The sequence below is a fragment of the Meleagris gallopavo genome, chromosome 3, assembly GCF_905368555.1.
Source record: "Meleagris gallopavo chromosome 3, MGAL_WU_HG_1.1, whole genome shotgun sequence".
NCBI lineage: Eukaryota > Metazoa > Chordata > Aves > Galliformes > Phasianidae > Meleagris > Meleagris gallopavo.
Genome location: NC_139406.1, coordinates 39,653,470 through 39,668,153, shown reverse-complemented (window position 1 = coordinate 39,668,153; position 14,684 = coordinate 39,653,470). Strand labels below are relative to the sequence as shown.

Sequence of the window (14,684 nt, the reverse complement as noted above, 5' to 3'; positions counted from 1 at the left end):
TGTTTGTTTGTTTGTTTGTTTTTTGCACTTCTTTTGTTCATTAGTACTTTTTCCTACCCACTTACTTGAGTAATTGAAAGGAGTTTCTTTTTTAATGAAAGAAAATTCTACAAAAATGTTTTGAGGATTCTCAAGTTTCCTTATGAAGCTGCTACTTACCTGAAGACTCACTGCAATTGGTTTTAGCAAGCTGGCTAAAGACAGATCCTAGCACAGTGTTTTCCCACTGCTGGAAGCATTATCAGAAGGATATCATCATATACCTAGTCAAGGCTGGTCTCAGAGATGCCAGGCAAATTGAGGGCTTGATCCGAAGTAGAATTGCTGCTGTTTGCAATTGAGAGAAGAGGTAAAAGCTGCTCACTTCACTTCTTCCTGGCTTATGTAAAAGAAAGGAAGTTAATGAAAGTGAGAGGGAATACCACATGCAGGAGATTGGTGGAACTTCAGTGAATGTTTTTATACTTGTGGTGGGGGGCATATTTTTCACGCAATTATTTTTTGTTGTTACTATTGCATATGCAGTTTACCACAAGAAACTTATTTCACTACTTGTTTCTGCGTGCATTCTAGCTGAAGTTCAGACCAGGAAGGTGATCTTAGCTAGGATTTCTGGCTGTATTATTTTTTTAGCAAATCCCTGTCCCATATCTCATCCCTGGTGCTTTAGTCTGTCCCAGGAATTGCTGTTGTGGCAGGCTGTTCCCAAAGTGGACATGACAACCTGCCAGTTTTGTGATTAGTGTTGATGAATCATTGGATATCATTAGCATATGTTAATTACCCATTAGTGGATGTACATGGCATGGTGAGTTTCTCTAGACAACTCTGCATGCCCATAATATTTATAAATGACTTTCTGAAAATTCCTCTGTGGCCAAAGTGGTCAAAGCTATAGCTCTCATGCCTTGCAAACAGAGTGACATTAAGAAAACAACAGTGCTTAAGTCCCCATCACAGTAAAATCCTGGTATATTGAAGGTTTCAGCACTGATCATCAATGCTTTATGTGGCCAGATCCATTAAGGACAGTGCATTATAAAGGGCCGTGGGGGCACCCACTTGAAATGTTCTGCAGTGTTTTCTCTCAAAGAACAAACAGCACAGAATGTTCAGTGTGTTCCCTCTGTCACAGAATCACAGAATCAGTAAGATGGAAAATACCACTAAGATAACTTAGTAGACTCATCCCCACCATGCCCATTAACCAGTGTCCCTCAGTGACACATCTACCCTTTGCTTGAAGACCTGCAGGAACAGAGATTCCACCATCTCCCTGGGAAACCTGTTCCAATGCATAACCACTCGTTCTGGGAAGAAATTTTTCCTCATTACATTTTTCCAACCTGAAACTCCTCTGGTGCAACTTAAGGCCATTACCTCTTGTCCTATCACTAGTTACATGGAAGAAGTGGCCAACCCCCACCTTGCTCTTGTTGCAGTTTGTGTGCCTCATTTTTGAAATGGGAGAATGTAGCATTAATTTTCTACAAATTAAATAACTTGTGTTTTGAGTATACATTGCAATTAACTAATTAACAAATTTGCTTTCTTCCCTGCTTTTCTTCAGGTTCTGTGTTTCTAAACATAGCTCAATATTACTTCATTAGTATTTTTTTACTTCTATTATGTTAATATTTTTCAATCATCAAAAATCTTATTAGTTCACTCTTTGATCACTAATGAACTAATCAAAAAATTTTCCTTACTCTTCTTAAGTGGATATATTCTTGTACTTTTATCAAAGTATGGGAAATATCTGTGTCCTATCCTTTCTGTCAATATAAATAGCCAAGTAACGACCCAAACACAAGATCTGTCTTCATCACGGTAGGTACAAAGTGTTTCAAATAATGTTTAATATTTAGAGGTATTATAGGATAAATTCTTCTGTAGACCATTTTGGTCTCATGTTAAATATTTAATGTCATATTTATTGGTATGTGCAGATGCAAAGTGATATTTTATTGATTCTTTTTGGCTGAACTTTTAGATTGAGCATAATCAGTTATTCCAAATATTTTTGGCACATGAACAAGAGTGTTCAATATCATAGCTCCCTTAGTTCCTCAAAAATCAAAGAAACTATTGTACCTATGAGAATTAGTTCCTTGGCTGTTTCTTCGCTAACATCTGTAAACTGGTAGATGCATCCATCTTACAAAACTCCTGAGAGAGAATTGAATGAGTTTGAAGTTGTGCCACAGTGGCACATTCTGTGCCATAGAAACACTTTGGGCACTAGCAAGTCTCACCTAAAAAGGTTTCTATCAGCAAGACTCTGGCTGGAAATAGTTCCAGACGTAAAGATTTGGCTTTAAGGCTTTAAAAAAGAAAAAGAAGAAAATAAAGATCCTGGGCCACTAAGTTTTATTGCCTCTATTATAGCAAGTAGTGATGCACTGCCACAGGGTTCTATTCTGTGCTATTATGCTCTTATTTGTTTTAAATAGTAATGACTTTATTTGGGTTTTCTCTCTACCATTTTTGTATTTGGCAAAATCAATGTTATTACTATAGATTAACACTGTTTCACCTATGTTGTGCTGCTTAAGGCAGTGAAGAGAACTGAGTAATACTGTTACAAGGTGAGCTTGTTGTCACTGTGGAATAATAGGATGGCAGATATCCTGTAACAATTAACTGTATTTGAATATGATCCCAGGTTCCAGGACTTGGGAACTATATCCCTTTCATTTATGAGTGACAGAAAAAAAACAGCTGAACCACACTGAGATGATTTAATCTAAAAACATTTTGCAGTTTGTTAAAAATAAAACAACAACAACATTGTATTACATTAAAGTTCATATTTGGGATTCAGCATATTTGACTCTAGGATATATCTTACTGGCGAAAGTTTAATATCTATAGTTGAGGAAATAGAGATTCTGCGTGTTATGTCTATCATTATGTATGGATATATTTCATAATTTTATGTCAGTCTCCACATTCTGCCTCTCTTGCATGACTTCAATAAAGTCTGCTTTTCTGCTCTTTATACTGTAAATAGCATTGGAAATGAGTTGCTATTTTTAACTCTTCAGCATTGGTTCACATTTATTCTGATATACCAAGGTAATTAAAATATATGAAAACATTTTAGTGAGAATAGGTGAGGAATTTTTGTAGCTACCCAAATAAAGATGGTCTGAAACAAGTTCAAAACAGAATCCTGCTTTTTATCAAAACCAAAGCTTGGAAAGAAAATGCAAATTCTTGCCACTGTGTCTTATTATGGATAGAAATAACTTGATGGAAATGAGTTAGAGAATTACAGTGCTAGTGGACAATTCTTTATATAGCCCAGAGAAAAACGCAGCCTGTTATTTGTACCTTCATTAAGCAATAAGTGAACAGAATCTGACGTGGAGGATTGGGATAGCTTCCTGAAGCTTTAACAATGTGATATATGCCTCACTAGTCTAAATGTGCTATCATGAAGGGCAGCACGGAGAAACCAATTGTAGAGACAGACCAGGCAATGAGAAGAAAAAGTATCCCTGGAGGCATAATTACCTCTAGTACTGTACTGAAATCTCTCCCATTTGACAAAACAAATAAAAATATGTTTCCATGAGGAAAAAAAAAAAAAAAAGTCTGTATTTTATTATGCCCCTTAAGTGATCATTCGGTTTAGGGAAGAAATTATTTTATCATGTACATTTTTTGACTGCAGGTAATCTCTTAAAAAGCTATCATTTGGAAAGTATCATGGTCCTATAGGAAATATTAGAGGACTGCTGGATTCCGCTGGGTGATGGAGTGCCAGCTGTCTGGGAGAAAATCATCACTGCCTTTCATTCTAACTTCTCAGAATTGCAAAATGTTTCCATAAAAGGACTTATTAGGAAAGCTGTTCAGGTGCTTTTAGTTCTTTTAGTTGAAATTGCTGAGGATGACTCAAGAAATATAAGATCTGACCTTGAACAAATCTTCAGGGCTAAGCTGCGTGATCAAGTTACTGAACTACATAGTGTGGTAATCCACATTCTCTGTATTAAATAATGCCAAATTCAAGGAGATTCCACATGAAAGAGCGCTAGTTTAAGATTGTAAATTGCCCTACCTCACAAACGCGCAGGAACAGTGGAAAGTTACCCGTCTTGACTGAAGTGCAACAGCATGAGGATAAATGCTACAGAGAAACAAATGTCTGTAGCCAGCAATTATTAGAAATTATGCATAATTACTTTTTTCTTGTTTCATATTCTCCCCAGTAAATAACTATCATCTAGAAGGGCGCCTAAATATATGAGGCAGATGCTCTCATATATCAAATAATTTTCATTATTTGCTCCTCAGATCATAAAATTGCCAGGATATCTCTGTTCGACACTCTGATGAAATTCGGAAATGCTGACGGCAATGCAAGGCAATCTAACTCATTATTCACATAGGATGTGAGCAACAGGCCAAGCTCAGCAGATTTTGAGATTCTGTGTCTGCTTGTTCTGTCTTTTTGCACTTTTTATTGCTGCTGTGCTTTGTGTTGGTGGTCTTCATTTGCCTTTTGCAGATATTTCACAAGATATTTCCCTACGTTCACTGACCTTATCCCATCTTTATGGCTTTCTAACCATGTCTGTCTCTGAATAAATTACACTTTCTGTACATTTCCTATTAATTGCCTTCTCTCTATTTCACTTAGAGACCCTTCCTGGATCCCACACGTATTCTATGTGTGTAGTTATCATTTTTCTTACTGATTTACTCCCAAATGTGTCTCTTTTTTGCCTGCATTATTGTAAATTGAATTCTTATCAAGATTTTCTTGCTTCTTCCTCTGGTTTTCTATCCTCTCAAGACACATCACAGTTTTATAAAAATCTACATAATTTATTTTACGATTTTTGTGATAACTATTTCTAGGTATTAATAGGGCTTTTTGTCTAAATGTGCTCCTGTCAGAAAGCGCTTATTTGCTTTCTTTGTTTTGTTGTTTTTTTTTTTAATTATGATCTTCCCAAGAAGGAGGAACTTTGGGAGAAAGTAAGCTATCATGTGTTGAAAGTTGGAACTAGCAAAGCTTTTAGAACCTCGAGGGAGCTTTGTATTCATTTCCCCTGAGCTCTACTGGTTAGCAAGTCTGTGTTTGGTGTGTGCTGTGTGTAACGTCCTTGCACACAAAGAACAAACAGAATTTCTGTCAAAACGGCTTAGCTCAAGTTGAGATAACAACAAACAAGGGAAGAATAAAAGTGAGATACCCACAAGGGAGACCGTGTTTATGTATCTTCTCTGATAATCTAGTTAAATTGAAGGCAAAATTGCTAGTTTCTACCACTTCTTAAAAAAATCAAAGCTGTAGCAACACAAGAAATAAGTGTCTCAGTGCAGAGTTAAATACTGCATCCTGTTTGGCTCTTTTCAGAACAATATCCATAGCTTCAAGGCTTTAAAGAAAAGCTGTTTAAAATTTATTTCTATTCCTGTGACAGTAGCACGTCTGGTTCCATGCATGGCAACTGACAAATTCTTTGCATACAGAAAGTAAGCACCAGTTAACTTCTTATCGGCACCTTGAAGAGTCCGAGTGAACAGTTTTGCTTTTTAAAGGAAATAGTCTTTCACACACTGAGTTTGGGTATGCAAAAGTAATTACATCCCATTTGATATTGCTAGCTTTTACTGCTCTGATTCCTGGGCAATACCCAACCACAATCCATTCTCATTCAAAAATTAAAGTATTTTTACATGAAAAACTATACATGCCAAACAAGGGTACTAGTTATTTATTATATATTAGCTATTAAGAGATATAATTATTAAAGTAATTAGTTAATAATAATAAAAGTTATTGATTACATTTGTAGAGTATCTATTCGAGGATACTTACCTTTTTTTAGTTATTTTTCTGTAGTTTTACATACTGCTAAGAAATGATATCAGCTGTTATTTCTTCAATACTATACTATTTGAGGATAAAATGGAATCATTCAAACCATTAGAAAATAGATTTAGATATATTAGAAGTAAAACCTTTGTAGTTACTGTCATTTATCCACTGTTTTAAGGAAAAGACCCAGAAAACTTTGTTCCTGAGCATCTCAGCAGACTTCTTTATTGTGAAAATGCATTCTACCCTTCACTGAAATAGTGAAACAAAGCTGTCAAACTGTCATCCTCTCATGCAAATATACACGCACTTGCTAAATATTGTACTGGTTATTAAACTTAAATGTTTCAACCAAAGCATGAGAGTATGAACCTCTTTTTGGGAAACAATATAATTTGTACGTAAATGGTGGTCAATTCAACAAATTTTCCCTTTTTGAGAGCATTATGTGGGTTTACAGTGCTGATTTTACTATATTAATTTTGTTTTAAAAACAGATCTACTGTAGCAAGTAGAGACAGTGGGAAATCATTGTGTGGATTTGAGAAATGTTAAGAAAATCTGGCAAAAATAGTAGGAAAATTCCTTTTGCTTGAATGCAAGTCCTTTCTCTGTGTAAAAATAAGAACATTCATTGTGGATCTCTGAATCCACTTTGTCCGAAGCCCCAACCTTAGCACTTACTTTATTCCTATTCCTGTGTCTTGAGCCAGATCTGCTAACAATGATAGCTGTGAAAAGCTGAAACAGTATTTTAAGAACTAAAAATGTTATGCTAATCTTCAGACATTGTTTACCTGCTTGTTTTATTATCTATCAATTTATATCATTCTGTAAAAATACAGGAAAAAGTAAGTTTTTTCTTTTTCATTCAAAGTACCTCCTACATTTTAATTTGTTGAATCCTTAAATATCCTAAAGCATAGGTTAATGATATCCCTGTTTTAAAGATGGGATACACAGAAATAGCGAAGCTAACATTGGCATTTTTCAAGCATCTACAGGCTGATAAGCTTCATAAAAAAAATTAAGATATACAAAATTGGTGATTTTTTTTTTGATAGTGAAGGTCATACAATGTTGGTAGGACTGCAGGGCAAGTCCATGGCAGTAGCAGAAAAATAAGAGGTCCACATCTTCATTCTGTCATTTCTTGCAAGTTATCTTCGAAAATATCAAAGTTATAAATATGTTACTACATTTAAATAAAATGATTACCAAGTTTTCATTTATTAGGGACTAAAAAAATGAAGAAAACATTTTTGCAGAAAAGTAAAAAGAAGTAATTATGACAAGTTATAGTGTCTGTTTCAGAAAAGGTTATTTTTCATTTCAAAAGATTTGTAGAAAACAGATTTTTGAAGTTTTTGAGGATAGTTTGCAAGCAACAATAATTTGATTGAATTTAAAATATTATTCTCACTAACCAGAAAGGATAGGGTCAAGAATAGCCATGTGTAGTTTGAACAAATATAAATTAATTTACCCACAGTTTGTTCAGGTTCATTTCAACACATTAGCAAGGTAAAACCTGCAACTGTCATTTGAAATGGGAAGTTCTCTGATGTCTAGAAGAGTCTGTAGAGAAAATAATGTTTGTGCTCTACTGTGTTTTGATTGTAAATAGAACAAATACAGAAGTATATTTCAGCTCGTCTGCTTTTCTCTTGTCTGCTTGACCATAAAAGTGAAACTGCCCTGCCTTTTCATCATGATCTCCTATCCCTGTTTTCATCTTCATCATTCTTATTCTAATTCCAGAAGTTTTTCTAATTCAGTTTGTATTTTCATGTTTCAAACATTCCTCAAAGGACTGAAACAAAACCTTAAACACACCTTTCCTGATGTCATAAGGTCTAATCACAACAAATCAATGAGGAGCAGAAAAGAAAAACTTCACTATAGCATAGGGATTCATCTCTTTGGGCAGCTGATTGCAAATAACAAGTTTAGATAGAAAAATATGGAGTTTAATTCTGTTTTTCCTTTTATAGAGCTCAAGCTTGCCAGGTACTGATGGTGCTTCACTTCTGGTGCCTTCCAGTCATGTTAAATGTAAAAGCAAGTTAGGCCTTATCAGTACTTCAGCATAGTTTCCTCCACGTCCAGTCTGGAACCTCTACGTATATGCTGTACGCTGTTAGCTGGGAAACCGAAAATACCAGATGCTGGGAGGCTGCTGTCAGGAGTTTTCTGCCACTGATGTGACACATCTGCTGAAGTAATAACCTTCTCCTACTGGAAAGCCAGGCCCCAGGTGCAGGCCTGGGTGGCCTGCCTCTGCCTTAGCAGCACACTGGCCATACAGATTGTGGTCGAATCAACATTAGAAACAATTATATTTTGCTCAGTCAAAATAAATAGCTTAACTCCTGAATCTTAATCACGCTCTATTGCCTTGCTTTCTTGTTTTTATCCCTGTAGGATTTTTCATCCTCTGAAACCAACAAAGAAACCGTATCGTGCTTCAGTTTCTGAAACCCTGTCATTTTTTTCCAGACTTTCCATTTCATGCTGTTTGAATTTTATTAAGATCTCTTTACACAAAAGCAGAGTACCAGCTATATGATGCCCTGAGGGATCTAAAAGACTGTTGCCATAATGTCTCAAGACTCTTGAGACATTTTATTTCTACTATAAGCATTTTATAGAATTGTGTCTAAGGATACAAAGTTTCTTAACTGTTTGTCAGGGATCCCAATCTGCACTGGATTTGTTTTGTTTTATTTTCCTTTTGCTTATTAATTAGCCTATCACAGCAATGCTGATCAAGTAATTCCTCTCTGCAAACTGAATTGTATTTTTGTTACATCTCTGGATGGGAGGAGACTGTTTCTATTTCAGAGCTATGCATGTTTGTCATATTGTAAATCATCTATTCCTAAGGCTGTGGCTTTCTTTTTAGCATCTCGATTTATCATTACTAAGTATGTTCACCAGGTATTTTCCAGAAGCACTTCTATTTTTATCTGTTTCTGCCTCCAATACTTTCTGTTGTGTCCAGCATACTCACTCACAGCCACACATTCTTTATAGCAGAGTCAACGAAAGCATGCCCCCTCCAGTGTACAGGCAAAGATATTGTAGATGTTAAAAAGGTTTTATTTTTACTCATCAGTTCTGAAATTAAAATGAACTGCTCAGTTCTGAATTATTTAGAAACAATTTTAGGAGTTAAAGAGATGTGTTTTAAAATAAAATCAGATAGAAAGCTTTGTTCTAATCTTTTAAAAAAAAACTGACAAAAATGATTCTGTTTTCAAAAACCTGATTTGTAATTGTGTTACTACATGTAAAATAGCAGTAGAAGTATTTAATAATTATTTAATTCAAATAATATAGTTCCATATGCTAGTTTGATTGGACAATATTTTGAAAATCTAATCTCTGAATAATGATCTAAATTCTGGGGTGCAAACTTTAAAGATATTGATATTTACGATGTTTTAATATTCAGTTATCAGTACACATTTTTGTAAAATGCTTGCTAATTCTCTATGCCCTGGACTTTCTGGGGACTTATTGGAGATGCTGGGATATTAGAAAAAAATTAGATATCATGAAAAATAATTACGCAAACAAAAAGAAATTTGAAAACCTGGTGTTTTAGGGCAAATGGAAATATTTCTACTGTTGGAGGATGCTATGTATCAGTGACTCGAATAATTTTCTGTCAGAGATAATTCTGAAATGTTTACAGGGAGAGTTTTATTTTGCTCCATTTCTAAAATTGCAAGAGGAATTCAATAAAGAATGCAAAAATCAGCCCCAGATAATGTAATGGAATTGCTAATGTAAGTGTGTCAAATTGCACCACTGTTTAACATGGTATAGGGCTGCAAAGTAACTCAATAATCATTGATGTCTACTCACTTTTTCTGTTTCCCAGACCCCTGTTACTGCATTTAGAATATATAACACTTCTGTTCCTCTTAACAATCCCACAAGGATATCACAGATAAGGATAACAGCAGTTGTTCTCTCAAAAGAAGACAGTTGATTTTTTGTTGTAGTTGTTGTTATTTAATCTTCTTATGCAACAGAATTACTGTTCCTATTGTCAAATAGACCAAATGTCTCTTGTTATTATCAAGATAGCTTTAAATGCAGCCTCACACAAACATACTGAGGCAGCTGTATTTTAACCCCTGTAATGCTGGTTTTCCATGTAGCTTCTTTGTTGAGTTCAACAAAAAGAACAGTGTTATGTTAAAAAGTCAAAGTCAACTTTTCAATGTCATGATATGCTTTGTGCTTCTTTCATCAATTGGTTAGAAGAATAAAATTCAGGTCCTACTTACCCTGCAGACATTTGAAACAATGCCATAAACATCTAACTGTATTACCTCCAGTTTTATTCTGTGATAAAACTTCCTTTTACTGTTCAGAGGATGATTAAAACTGAATTTAGAGGTTATGTTCATAGAGTTCTGCATTTGTCTCTTGGAATATGTCTCTCTTCAGTGGTAAAAATAACTGCAGATATTCAGAATCCCAGAGATTAACTATAAAAGATTAACTATAAAAGTTGGCATTTTCTATCGTAAGGTGTGCACTTTTTATAATAGTTAGATAAAAGTTACACTACTAATTTTTTTTCTTCTGTTCTTATTGCAGGATGTGTGACACAGGAGAAGGGCTGTTCACCTTTCAGACACGAGAAGGAGAAATGATATATCAGAAAGTCCATTCTGCAACACTGGCAATAGCAGAGCAACATGAAAGATTAATGATGGAGATGGAGCAGAAGGCACGGGTAAGATCCTTTTACCAAAATATTTAAACTTATAAAATTGGTAATGAACGAAAGAAGTCTTTAGTAATGGTAGTTCGTGAATTCAGCCATAATAAAGATAATAGCTGCATGGCTAAGAGAAAACAATTTTCATGTATTTTTATGGTCATGGATTTTCAGCATATTCAATGCAATGATCTTTCACTGGTATCTTTTGGAAGAGTAGAGACCACTAAATGCTAGGTGCATAGTTACCTTCTCAAAAATTGTGGTTCTGTTACTCAGAGTTCAGACCTTTTGCTGAAAAAAAAGTCCAGTGTAAACACACCTAGATGACAGCAGTAGCAGTCTGTTGTTCTTAATCCAGGAAAGACATTAGTTACCCTTACACTGTGGTCATCAAGAGCTATTCTTTTATTTTACAGTCAGAATTTGCAGTTTTTAAAGGTTATCTTTATGTGCTCAGAGAACTTTCTGAAAAGTTTGGAGATTTTTAAAAAGAAAAAAGATGATCTTCAAAGATCATTCTGGAAAGCTAACTTTTAAGTGTGGTTTGAAGCTACCTTCATATCAACCAAAGAGGAAACATATGGGGAGTGCAATGAACCTTGTCTGCATGCTTTTCATAGAACGATATGATTGTCTGAGTTAGAAAAGACCTTAGAGATCAACTACTTCCAACCTTCCTGCCAAAGCCAGGGATATTTTTCACCTTTCCTCTGAGTTGACCACAATTCTCCACGTATCTTTGCTCGTAGAAAGAGATGTGAGGATAATTGTTCCCTTTCCACTGACACTCTCTTCCTTCCTTCCCTTGTCCACCATGCATGTGTCCATGTATATTTGAATAGCAAAGGGCTATTCAGTTCTCCAGAGTCCAACTCCCATTCCTGATTACTCCCTAGAGCAGTGTATCTTTCTTTATTTACAGTACAACAAACTTGAAAAACACTTGTACTTCTACAACAAAATTTGCTGTGTTGAATGCTCCCCTCAGACTCTGTATGTCTTTAAGTAAGATGGAAAGCTATAAAAAGTGCTTTTTTTTTGTGGTTTTTTAAAAAAGATGGATGATTTTTTCACTAGAAAAGATATCAAGATCAAGATATAACTTCAGGGACAAATGAACAGTTGCTGAAAGCACAGCCCAGGGTAGATGACAGAGTAAATGGAAAAGTATCTGAAATACTAGAAATGTTGGGAAAATAAACTGCATTCTGCTGGGCAGAAAGTGATTGGTTAATAGTCCAAAACCAGGAAGAAGCAGTATTATAAATATATGTGCTTATTTTCCTGCTGCCCTAATAAATGCTTAGACCTGAATCCGGGATTATATGGGATTTTCTTTCCATGGAATCACGGCTTTCAGATCTTCCACCTATTGATTAACAACTCTGCTGCTTAGCAAAGCTGTTTCCATTCTGCCATCAGATGACTTCTCTGAAACCTCATTTATGAAGACTGTGGCCATATGGTACAGAATATCAAAATCTGAGAACAGACTGAGAGATAGAAATGACTCACCATCATCCACACAGCATGTAATATACTTCATTCCTGATGAATCTTCATAGGGAGATCGATACAGCTTTGTGGCCTACTCTAGGCTGTGTAGAAGCTGTAGGCTGTATACAAAAAAGGGCTCAAAAATCTGTTGATTTTTATATATTAACTAGTAAGTTAAGGTTATTTTGGTTTTGGAAGCTCTGTTGCTCCTGTCTGATGGAGTGCTGAAGCTTCAACAGGTTTTCTGTGTTACCTGCAGTATTTGAGTTGTATTCATATTTGAAACAAAATCTGAAGATATTAAATAGACTTGCTAGGTTATTTTCCTTTTACCAAGTATAAATACCATTTTCACCATATGTCATATAAATATTTGTTTCCCTAACATCTGTAATCTAAGCACAAACAAGAGTATGTTTTTTAATCAGGGATCTATGGGTCCTTCTCAATCTTGATCTTTGTCTTTATAGCTCCATACTATTGGGTTGTTTTTTTAATTGTTTTACTTTACTTTCTCACTATTTCAGTTATGAACAGCTCATGTATAATATTATAGAATTATATCTTTTTTTTTCTTTTTTTTTCTTTTTTTGGTAAATATGAAAATGAAAGAAACTATGCAAGAAATTTTAAAAAGTAAGGGTGACTTAATGATATAGCATATATGTATATAATTATACAAATCAGAAAAAGAAATGTCAACAGAACTGATTAAAGAAAAAAAGACATAAAACACACGCATAAAAAAGGAACAGTTTAAGTAGTTCATATGCATATTTTTCTCTTCTACTCATGTCCTTTTCAAATGATAACACTAGAAGAAGAACCTGAAACATGAGATCAATTGTCACTGCCAGAGATACGTTTTTAAGTTGACTATTGGCTTTACTGTAATCAAAAGACTTTTTTTTTTACTCAAATACTAAATCAAGACCAACTGGACTGTCACCTAGTCGTAACCTAGGTGCCCTTGATTGATCTTGAAATGCTAAATCGTCGTGGCAATAATGGTTTATGTTCACTATGTTTTGGACAGTAGCAAATTTGGGCCAATGCTAGTAATTAAACTGAAACTAGTTTCAGATACAGTTTCATCTGTATATGTATATGATATGTACATCTTTTTTTTAGTCTTCCCTTTTTTAATAGATAAGAGAGCCGATAATTTTGCCTTAAAGTTGTATGGAGTTTTTTGGAGGGAGGAGAGAGTGATACTGAAATGTGTTCGTAGTTTTCTACATTTTCAACACAAAAATTCAATTTAAAACAATAGCAATTGGCTTTTGTACTTCAAAGTTTTTGTGTTGTTGTACTGCCTAAATGAGAGTATCAACAAGTTACGTTTTATCCTCAGAATAGTCTGTATCCTCACCTATCTATTGTCTCACCACTACCACCATGTTTTTAATATATGCTTTTTTAACATACCATTCATAGATCTACTTGGTTTTGTAGTTCTGGAATTTTTTTCAAAAAAAGTCTCAGGAGTATCAGATATCTCGCCGCAGTTGTAGCTAGATGTTGAGCACAGAAGATGCACATATCAGTTTCAGCTAGATTCCTCTCCTCTCAGTCACCAGGCTGAGCTGCTAGCTCCACTTCCCTTTTATAAACTCAGGTTCTCATCTGACTGAGTCAGTTCAGATAACTAATTTGATCAATTTAAAAAAATCTAGCTAAAAGCAAGAGGGTTCTTTGGAGTTACTGAGCCGAACTGGTTTACAGAAACACCACTGAGACATTAGATCTTCTCAGTTGTACCTTAAGGAGAGAAAGAAAGTGAATGATTCATGCTTTGTAAATGCTGAGCATCCTCCCTCTTGCAGTCAGTAATTTTGATACTGGTTTTAGTGTTCTTTTCAAGGAATCCCTTTTTAAGATAACTTTCATGCACCAGCATATGAACACTGTTGTGCTCAGCATCACTTGTCTATCTAACCTCTACAGCATGATGACAATTTGCTTACTGCTGGCAGTGTAACTTAAGGCCTTGATTTTCTTTCTCAATGGCATCTTTATTCTTCTGATACAGCCTTCACAGAAAACAGTTCTACTAAGTGTGTAAAATTGAAGGTTAAAGAACTGTAGATTACTCATATTCATTTCTCTTATTATGACTATATATATGATAGATGCATGCTTGGGAATTAGAGCTGTATCTTTGTAACCTTGTAAACTACATTTTTCCAAGGCTGACAAAGGAAACGCATTGTGTAATCTCAAAAAAATATATGTTAAAAAGAAAAGGCAAAACAAAAAGTAAAAAACAAAAATTCTAAACAAGATAATGCTGTAGTTGATGTTGACCATTTGATTTTAATCAAATGTCAAAGATTGAAGTATAAATTCTTAAAGAAATGAGAATAGTTAATTTTTTTCATAATTCATAATCATAGAATACATTCTGTGATGCTTGTTTTCCTTTGTACATCACAGCACAATTACACAAATGTAATTTTAGAGTGATACTTTTAACATTTACCAGAAAATAAACAAGTTAATAAAACACATCTGTATATTTCCTTTTCCTTGTTATTTTCAAGTCTTGTGTCCAATATAAATGAATCAGTCACAGAAATAGAGTTCTGTCATTTTAATAAAATA

The 14,684-nt window shown here is 34.6% G+C and overlaps 1 protein-coding gene across 1 annotated transcript in view; it reads left to right on the top strand.

Annotated features, from left to right (window-relative positions):
* Positions 1-14,684, top strand: part of DOK6 (docking protein 6) — a 230,531-nt gene that overhangs the window by 156,174 nt on the left and 59,673 nt on the right. The window contains exon 6 of the mRNA XM_085220706.1: positions 10,457-10,595. Within this exon, the coding sequence (XP_085076832.1) occupies positions 10,457-10,595 (139 nt within the window). The remainder of the gene's footprint in view (positions 1-10,456; positions 10,596-14,684) is intronic.